This window comes from Phragmites australis, chromosome 2 (assembly GCF_958298935.1).
Source record: "Phragmites australis chromosome 2, lpPhrAust1.1, whole genome shotgun sequence".
Lineage (NCBI taxonomy): Eukaryota > Viridiplantae > Streptophyta > Magnoliopsida > Poales > Poaceae > Phragmites > Phragmites australis.
Window position 1 is genome coordinate 37756189 of NC_084922.1, and position 15148 is coordinate 37771336.

Sequence of the window (15148 nt, forward strand, 5' to 3'; positions counted from 1 at the left end):
CAACAGTGCTCCGAAAGACGGTGGAGATTGAAATGGCACTAGCGTATCTGTGACTGGGGTTGGCAATAGGATGATTACAGACACATGTGCCATGCCCTGATGATGGTCATCATGGCGGTGGCCTTCAGGCCCGAGATGCAACAGATGTGATGGCATCCCCAGTACGGATGCTGACGCCATACTCCCGCCTGGCGTCGTCGCTTCCGCGGACACCATGGAGGATGATGGAGCCGTGAGTCCAGCTTGATGTTGGATCTGCTTGACGTGTTGTTGAAGATCACCCACCGCATGCTGGAGGTCTTCTACCTTTTCTTCGAGTGGCTTCCAAGCCTCCACCGCTCGCTGCAGGTTCTTCAGCGCTTGTCGTTGCTCGATCCGATCAGCCTCCGCCATCTTGTGATCTTCAACGTACTAACGGATGAACTCAACGAGTTGATTCTCGTGCACCATGAGTTGTTGTTGCTATCGTGAGAGATAACGAGGCTTGGTGTATTGGCTTTCATCGATCTACTTGGAAGTCGCTAGATCGGGACTTGATTGAGGCAAAACAATGAACATATGGTGGATTAGAGATGGTGTGGAGCGATTTATTTTAGTTTAATTCAATCAACTAACTATTTATTTTAACTAGATCAAAATAACTAATATCGGGAGGTGATTCTAGATATACCAGATGACGAACGTGTTGATCTACATTTCCTATAGGTGTATATCAACTGGACTCAAGAACATCAAGATTTATCCAAATTCAGACCTTCCGTAAGATAATAGTCATATGTCCTGTGTATTATCTTATGAATTAAGTGAACTGGTTACAGAATGCCTTCTCCTATAAGCAAAGTTTTCACCCTTTTATATACCCAGGGTGAAGATGTACAAACAACCAGACCGTGTCCAACCCTGTGGTAGATCTACCCCTAACAGAGCCAATTATCCCTAGCTCATCACAATATTAGATATGCATGCATGCTCTGCCCTGATCTTCCTACGCGCCTTGTACCATCATCAAACGCCGTCGGACCATCTCGCGATATTTATGCTACAGGACGAGTCACTGCCACTTCACGTTGCCCCACGATCATACCATTCGTCCTTTCTACCTGTCCGTTACTTACATGTAGCAAACTTGAGTCCCAATCTTTTTGTAGTAGTCTTTAAAAATGCTACTGATGAACCGAGTCTTGTTAGACTGCTAAACCGCACTATCAATCCTCGTATGAATTTGATCATCATAGTGACGGTGATTTTCTTGATAGACTCGACTTTAATACACTTAGTGAACTTGTTATTATCATAAACAGAAATTTAAAACCATCATAAACCTTCAGGAAGGAGTCTTCAGACATCCAAAAGGTAAGAAAGAGGAGTGTCAGTGTGTCAGTACTCAGTACTGACGAGTCTTCGCATTCAAAGACTCACCAAGGCTTCGAGAGGAAGGAAAACCTGGCGACCCTATGCCCGTCTGATCAGGCAGGCCACGTCCAAATATCTCCGTCTGGCCACGTGCTAGGAGTACCAACTCATCTGCGAACAGTCCCTTACGAGCGAGCCCGGTAAGGGAAACCCTAGTTCCCATTCTCCCAGAAGAAGATCTCGGCCGTGGATGCACACGAGAACCAGCTCCAAACGAAATCGGGACCACACATTCGCGCTTGAGCTTTATATATACGCCATCTGATCAACGTCTCCAGCATAGAAGCCCAAAACCCCAACGCCGAGAGAGAGAGAGAGAGAAGCGCATCGGAGATGGCGACCGAGATCCAGGGCATCTACGAGGACGGCACCTACGTGGTGTCCTTCGACGAGGACTGCATCGACACGACGCTCACGGACTCCGGCGACGTGGTGGACTGGTGGCTGGGCGAGACCTACCGCACCCACCACGGCGGCGGCCTCGTCGGCCTCGACGTCGAGTGGCGCCCCTACCGCATACCGGGCCCCGTCGCCGTGCTCCAAGTCTGCGTCGACCGACGCTGCCTCGTCTTCCAGATCCTCCACGCCGACTACGTCCCGGAGGCGCTGTTCGGCTTCCTCGCTGACGGGCGGTTCACCTTCGTGGGCGTCGGGGTCCGCGACGACGCGGCCAAGCTGAGGGCCGGGTACGGGCTGGAGGTGGCGTCCGTGGTGGACCTGCGCCGCCTCGCCGCCGACACGCTTGGAAGGTCCGAGCTGCGCCGCGCAGGGCTGCAGGCGCTGGTGTGGGAGGTGATGGGCGTGCAGATGGAGAAGCCGCACCACGTGCGTGTGAGCGCCTGGGACGCGCGTACGCTGTCCGACGACCAGTTCAAGTACGCCTGCACCGACGCGTTCGCGTCCTTCGAGGTCGGCCGGAGGCTCTACGACGGCGACTACTAGGGTATGTCACGCACTCATGCGTGACTTCGTGTCGTCGGGCGTCGATCCGCTACTTTTCGTTGGTGTCATGGTTTGGACTTTTGCAGTCTTCGTCTGTAAATATTCTGCTAAGTTATCCTGAAGTCGCTTTCGTGTGGACCGTACTAGTCATGTTAATATGTATACGTGGCCTTTGGACTTGAATGTTTGCATGCGATTCGCGTTGCTCTTCGTCCTATGATGCATTTGTGAGCTGTTTGATGATTGCTGTGTGGATTCTTCGCTGCTTCTGGATTCAGGTACCTACTCGTTGTCTTTTGCTGAGATATCCAATCGCTTTCATAGCAGCAACGACAGTCTCAGAACATTGTGCCGCCCAAAACGTTGGTTTACCACGTCCTGGGCCGGAGCTACAGGACGCCGCGGCGCAGGCTTCGTAGCTCGTCCTGGGCAGCGACATCGTCGGCATGGCGCACAGCGCAGAGAAGCGGTCGAGCTTCCTCACCTCGACCCCCCCTGCAGGAGGATTGCGCGTGCGGCAGAGGATGGTCCGGGCGTGGCCGCCGCGCGAGGTGGACGGGCTGGAGAACCACGACGCGGTTGGCGGCGGGCACGTGGCGAGTATGCTGCTGCATACGCGCGCTAGAGAGCACGGCGGCGCTGTCGTTCGCGTCGCTGCTGATCAAGTTCGTGGCGCGGCTGGGCCACGTTTCGATGAGCTCTCGAGGTTCACGGTAGAAGTCGGCGTGGCGAGCTAACCAGCCCTGCCGCTGCCAGGATCTGCCGAGCGCACCATACGTGTCAGCTAGCCTCGTGGCCATCAGGCGTTAACGACATGGTTAAACCATATTAAGCCTCTAGAAAATTGATGATCCATTGATGCAATGAGGATTTGTGGCCGTCAGGTGGCCCTTTCAACTCTTCAACTGTATAAATACATTGTGGCATTACCGCATTACTGCATATTGAAGCTGTGCCAGCCTGCCAGGTGCCCTCAATAAGCTGATTAATGCACGAACGGTTAGCTCTAATACTGAAGCCAACGATTTCTGTTTGGAAACAAAATTCTCGTCCTGAAGAAATTTTTTCTCCTTAACGTCCCAACGATTTCCTTTCACAGTTACTGTCGCGAGGTAATTTCTAAAGTCATTCTCTCTAGAATAAGATTATCTCTCATTTCTTTTCACAATTTCTCTCAGAAAAAAATCGTTGGAGATGAGAGAAAATAAAAAAATATAAACAGGAAATAGAATCAGAAAAGAAATAAAATAAAAAAACTATAGTTGAAAATGATCTAATTAAACAACATGTTTCTTCACCCACGGCACGGACAAGGAATTGACGACCGAGCAAGCGGAAGCTGCACTGTGAGAGCGTTGCTTGAACAAGGTCAAGAGATTCTTTTTACGGTCAGATTTTCATTGTGAAGGGATTTCTGTTTCCTTCAGCGTTTCCAACGGTTTCACTTCACGGTTCCCTTCACGACGGGATTCCCAAGGTTATTCCCTTCAGAACGGGATTCTCTCTCCTTTCCTTTCGCGATTCCCTTCGAAGGGAAGCTGTTGGAGATAAGAGGAAATAAAGGGAATGGAAACAGGAAAGAGAATCAGGAAGGAACGAAATGGAGGGAATATGGATGGGGCAGTCTTATCCGTGACGAGAACGCACGTCTCGGTTTTCGTGGCGCTGATGCCTGCCTGATGCAACGAGTAGGGGTGGAAATGGATGGCAGGAAATTCGAATTATCCGATTCCGTATCCGTTAAAATACGAATATGGATATCCGTATCCGTATTCGTTTCTGAAATGGATACTAAAATGGATATATCCGAATTCGTTTTCGAGATTCGGATTCAAATGTGGATATCCGAATTCAAGATATATCCGATTCGTATCCGTATCCGCCAACCAGAGAACTAAATTTTGCTAAAGTTTTAGAAATTTCAGATATGAACGAAATTCCAACCCAATCAAATTGGAACAATTTCAATCAAATTTCATCAAATTTCAGTTAAATTTGATCAAAAATTTAAATTTCCAACATTAATTTTGAAAAAAATTTGTAAAATTCCGGCCCAATCAAAGTAGAACAAATTTCATTCGAATTTTATCAAATTTTAGTTAAATTTTTTCAAAAATTTAAATTTCCAACCTGAATTTCGAAGATCGAGTAGATATCCGAATGCGGATTCGTATTCGAACTATCCGATTCGTATTCGTATTCGAAGATATCCAGATCCATATTCGTATTCGGATTAAAATATGATAAATCGTACTATCCGAATTCGATTCTATACGTATCCGATCCGTTTCCATCCCTGGCAACGAGGCCGTGAAGGAAACGACGCGGTTCGGTGAAGTGAAAGCTCGTAGCAGTCAACAGGAAGTACAGTACCACGTCCGTAGTTGCAGCAGTAATCTTCGTACGAGCGCGTCACGCTTCCTGTCCCCCGTCTCTGACAGTAAGATTCTCTTCTCCCGTCCTTCCGCTACAGTGCTGGGCAACTGGAACAAACCAGCGAGAGGCTGGTCGTGGGAGACGAATGACCTTTGGTAAGCCAGTGCTGAGGTGGGGAGCGTGAAAAAAAATTGTTAATGAGAGAGGTGTGAGTAGAAGACAGAAGCGAGCCAGCGTCGTCGGTTGAAGAAAGGCTCTGGCTCACAGTCTCTGCCAAAAAAAACCCAAAAAAACTGTTAGATAGCAACTCCTCTGAACCAAAGCTTCGACAGGAGGGAACCTAGTGCTCTCTGTTGCTCTGGCTGTGGGACCGGATCAATACGCACTGACAATCACTTAGAGGCATTTGGATGGAGCCACGACAACGGATGAGAGATGGTGGTCTAATTTTCTTCGGTTTTTGGTTGAGCGCCGAAGGTTGGATAGGATGACCACGGGAGAATTATTCGATCAATGTGCCGAATCGAGCGATTCGGCCGATTCGGCTGGATATAGCTATCCAGTAGGCTGGATATAGCTATCCAGTAGTGCGTAAGTGTGTGTTATGTTTTTTTATTTAATTGACGATTTTATTTAAAGTATAAAAGTGGTTTAAAATTTTTAAATATTTTTATGAGTAAACTAGAGTTCACTGGTGACTTATTTTAATTGGTTTGATAAAAAAAAAGACTAAATCACCATTTAATTAAAATTCTTAAAATTCTGTACTTGCGTAGTACCACGTTTGTACGATAGCAGATATTATATGAGAACCACATACTTGGACACATATGTTGATAACTGACACAAATTATCGAAGGAAACAATACACTCTATACAAAATATTTCTTAGGTTTACTACATTCTCACGGAAAAAATATATATATGTCATATCATGAATAAATTCTCTACACCACTAAGGTGAATCTATGCTCCATATATCATACGGTAGATGTATTATTATAGCACTATAAAAGAATAGCTAGTTCTACCACCATGGACTCAAGCAGCCAAGAGTGCCACTAGAAAAACTAATCAAAAGCCCTCTCTATTCACTGCTCATTCACACGACACCGACATGTCTGCCAACGGGGTGAGCAGGGTCTTCACCCCTGTGATTCAAGGCAAGAACCAGCAGCGCAGCATGAACAACATGCAGGTAATTAAACCTTGTAAGCATTCTGGCAAGCATTAAAGGTGATGTACAGCCTCTCCCAATACTCCAACGTGGCTTATTTCTTAGACAGTAAATAATCTTGTAACGTAGGATTTTTTATGAGGTGGCAAACAAGTAAAGAAGAGAGAGAGCTAGTGTCTTGCTAAAGACATAAGCTAGGCATATCCAACATAAGAAACAAGTTAAGAAATACGTTCAGGTGTTTAATGTTCATATTCAAATGTTAGCAACCAATGGGAAACAATTGATAATTGAATGAGGGCTCATCATTTGAGGTGTGGAAGAAACTATGCACTGGGGAGAGAATTTATATAGTTATGCCTTCGATCATAAATATTTGTCGTTTTGATCAAGATTCGATCAAACTTTTAAAATTTTGATCGTCAATAATTTCCAAAATATTTAGTTTAGAAACATAAAAATTATATGTGTAGATTTGTTTTAAAAAATACTTTCATAATATTATATTTTTATTAGATATTTTAACTATATTCTACTAAAAAAATAATGATCAAAATTACACATTGGAAACCGTAAAAATTCAAAAACGACAAGTATTTATGACCGGATGGAGTAGTGCCCATGTTAGGTAGAAATAGATGAACATTGCACTAAAATATTTGTATTGGAAGTGACCAAATAACCTATTTTTCTTACTCTTGTAGAACCATAACACGGGAAACAATACAAGTGCCCCTGTGACCGGCACCTCGCTCACCGGTGGCTCCTTCCTAAGTGGCAACTCAGTTAATGGACCAGCACCGCCGCAGGTGAACTCCCCAGTCCCCACACCCCTCCCCCCTTTCCTTACTTAATTATCAGCGGTTTGTCAGAAAGAAAATGTCATTGAGTTATTTGAAGGACTCATCTGATGACATGGAGAATAAGTAGGCCCACGGAATCATGGGCATCGTCACTTGGAACCGGACGTAGTGATTTCATAGGAATCTTGTTGGGTTTATATTGTTCCTCTGATATAAAAGGAATTTGCTCTTCGTTGGAATCTGTAGAGTGTTCTTATTTTGCCATACTTGTTCCAATGAAATTTACTTATCTTCCAAGTTCCAAGACCAGAATGAAAGGTAAGAATTTTGCCTAGCAATTTCAAAAGAGTAATATAGATCCATTGTGTTCATTTGGTGAATATGCTATATGTTAATTTTGTTACTCATCTTTCGAGTGAGCCAGTGGGGTTACTAGCTAGCTAAAGCTATCTCCAACAGCTACATTAAATTTTCATCCTAAAAATACTATTACAGTATCTCCTATCACTGTTACAGCATTCCTTATTTTTTCATCTTCGACAGCTACCCTATTTCTTACCTTCTACTACTCTTTTCGTCCCTTCGGACCCACTGTCATCCTCTGTAAACAGTGCTGCTACAGTATTACGGATGTTACAGTACTCTGGCAAATTCACAGCGCCATACTCCCTCCACAACACTATAATGCACTGTAGCACTAGGTAAGAGATCTGTTAAAGATGCTACAGTAGACTGTAAAGTACTGTAGTATTAGAATCTGTAAATTTGGAGTTAGCCTAACAGAGTAATACTTTGATTTTTTTTCACATTTAGGTCCCAAGCACTTCTTCCTTTGGCATCGGGGGCAATTCGAACTTCTGAGGTGGCAGTAGCAGGACCACGGTCCAGCTACCATCCTGAACTAAATAGCACGAACCTGCAAGAATAAAGCACGTACTGCATGTGTAATGTACGTCCAAATAAAATGACCTTACCGCGTATTATGGAGTCATGTACATGTATGCTTGAATAAAGTGATGGGCCTAGCTAGCTCAGGGCTTAGCTAGAGAGCCGATTGACGCATATGGCTTCGACTTAAAAGCAAGGCAGTCTGTTATGCTCCACATGCGTTCGTTGAACGTCTTATCACTTCCTTACATGTGTTAAGCGAGCTCTCGATTTGTTATCGTGAGATAAAGTGGTTAATCGGTGATTCTTAATAGCAAATGAAACTACACACCCAAACACGCGTACAAGCACGTGAGTGCTTCTACGGGAGACCGAGGAAGAAGAATATGGTCAGTATGGATACATCAAGGGAGATGGGAAGTAAGTTTATAGAATTTTATTTAGAAAGATCATGGTGACTCTATTCACATCATTTATCTTATGATATAATAAATAGACTAAAAGGAGATAGTGGACATATGTTTCTACAGAAGAAATGATCTTTCATAAAATATTATCTCGTCTAATAACATTGAATGCTGTAGAGTAGGACTTTGCAGGCTACCACAGCGGCGCACAGAGACATAATATATAGAGCCTTCAGAGCAAGTGAGCACAACTTGTTCTTCGTAATAATGGTTTGGATTAGATATTAAGATGAGCAGAGATTTTCTGTTTAGACCCCCATATAAGTTCTCCTCCTACTCTCTACTATATAAAGGGATAAGAACCACGTTTATATGAGAGTGAGATAAATTCTGGCAACTAGCTAAAACATCATTTGTAATCAATTGAGATCCTCCATAACACACAATGCATAGGGGTATTTATCGGTGTATTAGAAACCAGGGGTCCCTGAATCCCGAGACCGGGGCGGCCATCCGCCACATGTCACCATCCCGCGAGGTCCACCCTGCAGGATAAGAAAAAACTAAGTCCCGGGGGAAGGTGCTCGGGGCCGTAGCCTCTAGGTTCCCGAGCACCCCAGTTCCCCGATGATCCACAGAGTCCAAGTACCGAGAAGGAAGTGCTCGGAAGGTTTCTCACTTATCCCCGAGTACTGTAGTCCCCCGATGATCCAAACACCGAAGTGCTCAGGAGAGAGTGCTCGGGGCTGCACGTGGCAGCCCCCGAGGACTCGGTTCCCCGAAGGTCCCACCGAAGTTCTCGGGAGAGAGTGCTCGGGGCTGCACGTGGCAGCCCCCGAGGACTCGGTTCCCCGAAGGTCCCACCGAAGTGCTCAGGAGAGAGTGCTCGGGGCTGCACGTGGCAGCCCCCGAGGACTCGGTTCCTCGAAGGTCTCACCGAAGTACTCGGGAGAGAGTGCTCGGGGCTGCACGTGGCAGCCCCCGAGGACTCGGTTCCCCAAAGGTCTCACCGAAGTGCTCGGGAGAGAAGGCTCGGGGCTGCACGTGGCAGCCCCCGAGGACTCGGTTCCCCGAAGGTTCGCGCAAGATCGTCCGACGACCCGAAGGGTCCCATCGTCGGGGTGTCAGCCAGTCAAGGGCTCAATGCCGCATTTAATAGGCACGCACGGTCTGACATCCTGACATTCTCAGCTGCCCACGCTCCAGTGTCAGACCCTGCCATGCACTGGCAGGGGGGCGTGGGTCCATTAAATGCACGGGTCCCGTCCCGTTTCATCCGGGTGCCTCGGGATAACGTTGCCAGAATCGAAGCGCTCCGCCTGCCACCCCGCCCTGGCAGAAGAACAAGACAGGGTGGGCGCACCGGGCACCTTTGAGGCTGCCTGGTGGGCCCCCTTAATGGCGCCCGAGGCATCCACAGTGGCGGGTGGTCGGATGCACGTCGCATTTTTCCACCGCCCCTGTCACTTCGCCAAGACGGAATGATGATGCCTTTCTCCGTGGCACCTTGGCACTCGCACCCCCTCTTTCCCATTCAGGATATGTCGAGGTCGGCGCGCCTATAAAAGGAAAGAATGGAGAACACGTAAAAAGACAAGACCGTAAGAAAAAAAGAAAGAGGATGCAGACGCTCGAACCAGCTCAAGCCAAGCTAGAACACGAGAGCCTCAAGCTCTCAGTAAGTGGCTCTCTCTTGTAACCAGATACATCCTTGAAGAATTCCCTTCAAGGATAGATATAGCACTCACACAGGAGTAGGGTGTTACGCCCCCGTACGGCCCGAACCTGTCTAAACCCCGGTGCACCCATCTTTCTCGCACTAGAACGATCATCTCCCACCAGCCACTGCATTTATTTCCGTTTCCCGCTTATTTCCCAAAACAAGCTCGTTCAGGATCATCCCCCCGGCCGAATCTCTAAAAAGGGGTCTCTCGGGATCCCTGCGATAGGAGTTCACCCTCCGACAACTGGCGCCCCAGGTAGGGGGGAATATCCCTGGATTGTTTGTTTCACTTTTTTTCCCACAGGAAAAGATGGCCGGTGGGCATCGCCTCCAGCGTTCCGGCTCCACTTCCAGTGACGGGGCGCTGCCCGACGCCAGAGGAGGCCCAGTCGCTGCTGCGTACCAGCAACAGTCACCATCCACGTGCGCGTTTTTTCCCGCTCAAGGGGATCAAAGCGTTGGGCCCATCAGGGCCGCCGCCGCCGCTGCCGACGCACTTTCCGACCCCCAGCAGGTGGTCGGGACCCCGGCAGCCCGGTCCGCCTCTGGACCACGTCGGGTGCCACCACGACGCGGGCTCGCTTTCAGCGAGGCTAGCCCAGGGAGCGCGCTGCTTGCAGCACATGCTCTCCTTAGGCACCCGCCCGTTCAGGCCACGCCGAACACTCCGGAAGGCCGGTGGATACAAGATGTCGTCGCTTTGGTCGGAACTGCTCGTCGCCAGGTGCAGGCCGGGAGTCCTCGCACCACTTCTCGGCATGGTGCCGCCAGAGCCGGCTCCTCAACGGGCAACACCCGCACGGGCCGAGGGGTCTCCAGGCGGAGTGCCGTCCCCCTGGTCGCATCTGAAGCCCAGGACCTTCGTTTGCGCCTTGACGAGCGGAGGGGCCACGAGGATGCCCGAGTTACTCTCGAGCGTCAGCGGGAGACCCGGCAGGGGGTCAGGGCAGAGGACCAGGCTTCCTCTCTCCCGGCCCAAGGCCACCGGGGATCCCCGGCTCGCCGCCACTCGCCACCGAGGACCCCCGCTCGCGCTGCGGGGTACGGCACCGGCTGCCGTGCTTTCACCGCCGAGCTCCGCCGGGTCAGGTGGCCTTCCAAGTTCTGCCCCGAGCTGCCGGAGAAGTACGACGGGTCCATCGACCCCGTCGAGTTCCTCCAGATCTACACAACGGCCGTCCAAGCGGCCGGAGGCAGCGAAAAGGTGATGGCAAACTACTTTCATGTTGCCCTGAGGGGCTCCGCCCGCTCTTGGCTTATGAACTTACCCCCAGGGTCTATCGGCTCCTGGGATGACCTGTGCCACCAGTTCGTGGCCAACTTTCAGGGCACGTTTACGCGTCCTGGTTTGGAGTGCGACCTCCACGCCGTCCAACAGCAGGAAGGGGAGACGCTACGACGCTTTATACAGCGTTTCAGCCAGGTTCGCAACACCATTCCACGAGTGGCCCCCCACGCTGTTATTGTTGCTTTCCGGCAGGGCGTCCGCGATGAGCGGATTCTCGAAAAGCTAGGTACGCACGAGATCGAGACCACTGCGGAACTCTTCGCACTGGCCGATAAGTGCGCCATGGCTGCGGAGGCCAGGGCGTGGCATGCTCCTCGCCCCGCCTCCGACCAGCCAAGTTCTTCCCGCTCCGACAAGCGGGAAAAGAAGAAGAGAAGGAAGCGTGAGGCTGCTCCCGTTGAGCCAACCCAGGTCCCCGCTCACAGGGTGCCGCAAGAGCCCGATCACCGGCAAGAGCGCCGGCCGGGTGTCGATCGACGCCCCGTCAGGGCCCCTGCTCGGGCTCCTCCTTGGGCCTCCGTGCCTATGAGGGCCCCGGCTCCAGCAAGGGCACCAGCTCCAGCGAGAGCCCCGGCCCCTGGCCGAGCTCCCGCTCCAGCGAGGGCCCCCGCTCCCGCGGGGCCCGAGCCAGGTAAATGGTGTCCCATACACCAGACCAGATGGCATGACCTCATGGAGTGTCGTACGGTCAAAGGACTCGTGGAGCAGCGCCAGAGGGAGCGTGACGAGTTCCGTGGAGGAGGCGATACTGAGGTCACCCCCGACAACGCCGAGCTCGGCTTCCAGGAGCCCGAGCACACCGTCGCCTTCATCGACGGGGGCGCGTATACGCCTTCCTCGCGCCGTGGCATCAAGGTCATGCGACGCGAGGTGTGCTCGGCAACCCCGAGCGAAGAGGCCACAAGGCCCCTAAGGTGGTCGGATACTTTGATCACGTTCAGCATGGCTGATCACCCCGTCAGTACTGCAGCCGTGGGGCGACTACCTTTGGTAGTGTCCCCCACTGTCTGCAATGTCAAGGTCGGCAGGGTGCTGATCGACGGTGGTGCTGGCCTCAACCTCCTTTCTAAGGAGGCTTTTGAGAAGCTACAGGTGTCTTCCCGACGCCTAAAGCCATCGCTCCCTTTCTGTGGAGTGACCCCTGGGCACTCCCTGCCCCTTGGGCAGGTTGAGTTGCCTGTCACGTTCGGGAGCCGGGATAACTTCCGCACGGAGTGCGTCCTCTTCGATGTCGCGGAGCTCCCTCTCCCCTACAACGCCATCCTTGGGCGTCCGGCGCTCGCCAAGTTTATGATGGCCGTGCATTATGCATACCTTACGGTTAAGATGCCCGGCCCCGCAGGCTCCATCTCTGTGATCGCCGATTCCTGCGGCGTCGTCTCCTGCGCTGAACAGTCATACATGGCTCTGGTCTCAGCGCAGGCCGAGGTCGATGGCTCTACAGGGGGCCCGGGACCCTCTTCATCCAAACCCCGACTCGCCGCCGACACCTCTGTTCCAACGAAGGAGGTCGTGGTGGGCGAAGACGCTACCCAGGTTGTCCGTATCGGCAGCAACCTGGGCAGCAAATAGGAAAGCGCGCTCGTCGCCTTCCTCCGGGCTAACGTAGACGTGTTTGCCTGGCAACCGTCCGACATGCCCGGGATCCCTAGGGAGGTGATCGAGCATCACTTGGCGGTGCGTCCGGACACCCGCCCGGTGAAGCAGAAGGTCCGGCGGCAGGCGCCAGAGCGCCAGGAGTTTATCCGCGAGCAGGTCAGCAAGCTCCTCAACGCCGAATTCATCCGAGAAGTCCTCCACCCCGACTGGCTAGCAAACCCAGTCATCGTCCCAAAGGCCAATGGCAAGCTCCGCATGTGCGTGGACTACACCGACCTAAATAAGGCTTGCCCTAAAGATCCCTTCCCCTTACCTCGCATTGATCAAATTATAGATTCAACTGCGGGATGCGATCTTTTATGCTTTCTAGATGCAAACTCTGGGTATCACCAGATTCGCATGGCCGTAGGGGACGAGGAAAAAACTGCTTTTACCACCCCGGTGGGGACTTATTGCTACATGTCAATGCCTTTCGGCCTGCGCAACGCTGGGTCATCCTTCCAGCGCGCTATTCGTATTACTCTTGACTCGCAGGTTGGCCGTAACGTCGAGGCTTACATCGACGACCTCATGGTCAAAACCCGAGACCGTGCCACCCTGCTCGAGGACCTTGCCGAGACTTTCAACAGTCTCCGTTCTACCCGCCTCAAGCTCAACCCGGAGAAGTGTGTCTTCGGGGTGCCAGCGGGCAAGCTCCTTGGTTTCTCGGTCTCTGGCGGAGGGATCGAGGTCAATCCAGAAAAGATCCGGGCCATCGAGCAGATGCGACCCCCGGTTCGACTCAAGGAGGTCCAGCGCCTCACCGGCTGCATGGCAGCCCTCGGGCGCTTCATCTCCAAGCTCGGGGAGCGAGGGCTCCCCCTCTTCAAGCTTTTGAAGAAATCCGGTCGTTTTGACTGGACGCCGGAGGCCGAGCAGGCCTTCCGCGACTTAAAAAAGTACCTTACTTCGCCACCCGTGTTGGTGGCTCCCTCTCAAGGTGAGCCCCTACTACTCTACGTTTCGGCCACTCCTCAGGTCGTGAGCGTAGTGCTGGTGGTGGAGCGCGACGAGTGTCGGGGGCCGGGTGCTGGGTCCCAGCTCCCAGAGGCCCCCGACCACTCACTTGTCCTCGCGGCTCCCCCTGGGCAAGGGGTCGAGCCCGAGCACACTGCTCTTCCCAGCCAAGGAGTCGAGCCCGAGTGCCCGGCCAGCCCCGACCGTGCCGCCAACCCTGGGGGCTGCAGTAGCCCCCCGGGTGGAGCCGCCGTCCGGGCTCGCCGGGTGAAGCGACCGGTGCACTTCGTCAGCGAAGTCCTCCGGGAAGCCAAGACAAGATATCCCCAGGCGCAAAAGCTACTCTATGCCATGCTCGTCGCCTCCCGAAAGCTGCGCCACTACTTCCAGGCGCACAAGGTCTCGGTGGTTACCACTTATCCACTGGGACCCATTCTCCGGAACCGGGAAGGCACCGGGCGCGTTGTCAAATGGGCAGTAGAGCTGGCGGAGTTCGACCTACACTTCGTTAGTCGCCAGGCAATCAAAAGCCAGGCGCTCTCCGACTTCTTGGCAGAGTGGACGCCCGTCCCCTGCGTCGTCCCAGAAGAGGTTTCTGCCTATCCCGGGCACGACGCGCCCGGGTACTGGGTCATGCACTTCGACGGCTCCCTCTCGCTGAAAGGCGCAGGGGCCGGAGTGGTTCTCACCTCCCCAACGGGTGAAGAGCTCCGGTACGTTGTACAGTTGCAATTCCGCGCATCCAACAACATGGCGGAGTATGAAGGTCTCATCGCCGCCCTCCGGGCTGCGGTGGGGCTCGGGATTCGTCGCCTCCTGGTCAAAGGGGACTCCCAACTGGTCGTCAACCAGGTATCCAAGGAGTACCAGTGCACGGATCCTCAAATGGCGGCGTACGTGGCTGCAGTCAGGAAGCTCGAGAGACGCTTCGACGGCCTCGAATTGCGGCATATCCCTCGCCGCGACAATGCTCCGGCCGACGAGCTCTCTCGCCTGGCCTCCTCACGTGCGCGCGTCCCTGCCGGAGTCTTTGAAGAAAGACTCGCACGGCCTTCCGTCCTGCCTGCCGAACAGGATGAAGGGGAAACCTCGAACTCAATTCAGGGGACCCCGGCGGTGCCCTCAGTGGGAAGCCCCGTTAGGGCGCCACCGTCCGGCGAGTGCGCTGTGCTCGCCGAATGTTCTCAAGATGCCTCGTGGATGTCTGACATCCGAGGGTACTTGAAAGAAAAGTTCCTACCCGAGGATGAGGCGTCTGCCGAAAGAGTTGCTCGGCAGTCCAGACGCTATGCCATAGTAGATGGGGATCTCTACCGGCGTAGCGCAGGAGGTGTCCTCCTGAAATGCATCTCCCGGGCAGAAGGCGGCGATCTTCTCGCTGAGGTCCACGAGGGCGAGTGCGGTGGCCATTCATCGTTCCGCACGCTGGTCGGGAAGGCCTTCCGGCAAGGTTTCTACTGGCCTACGGCTCTCCAGGATGCTTCCGAGCTGGTTCGGCGCTGCAGGGCGTGCCAGTTCCATGCAAAGCAGATTCAC

The 15148-nt window shown here is 52.3% G+C and overlaps 2 protein-coding genes across 3 annotated transcripts; both read left to right on the top strand.

Annotated features, from left to right (window-relative positions):
• Window positions 1-1506: 1506 nt before the first annotated feature.
• Window positions 1507-2477, top strand: LOC133910078 (3'-5' exonuclease-like). Its single transcript, XM_062352598.1, has one exon. The coding sequence runs from the start codon at window positions 1747-1749 to the stop codon at window positions 2353-2355; it is 609 nt and encodes a 202-aa protein (XP_062208582.1). The 5' UTR covers window positions 1507-1746; the 3' UTR covers window positions 2356-2477.
• A 3278-nt stretch (window positions 2478-5755) lies between these two features.
• LOC133908681 (uncharacterized) lies at window positions 5756-7773 on the top strand. Of its 2 annotated transcripts, none has more exons than XM_062350806.1 (3): window positions 5756-5929; window positions 6613-6717; window positions 7323-7424. In XM_062350806.1, exons 1-3 carry the CDS (start codon window positions 5849-5851, stop codon window positions 7404-7406), a joined length of 270 nt encoding a protein of 89 aa, XP_062206790.1. In that variant the 5' UTR covers window positions 5756-5848; the 3' UTR covers window positions 7407-7424. The 2 variants fall into 2 exon arrangements, with proteins under 2 accessions (XP_062206790.1, XP_062206791.1); XM_062350807.1 differs by lacking the exon at window positions 7323-7424 and adding an exon at window positions 7525-7773 and having other exon boundaries at window positions 5757-5929.
• The last annotated feature ends 7375 nt before the right edge of the window (window positions 7774-15148 follow it).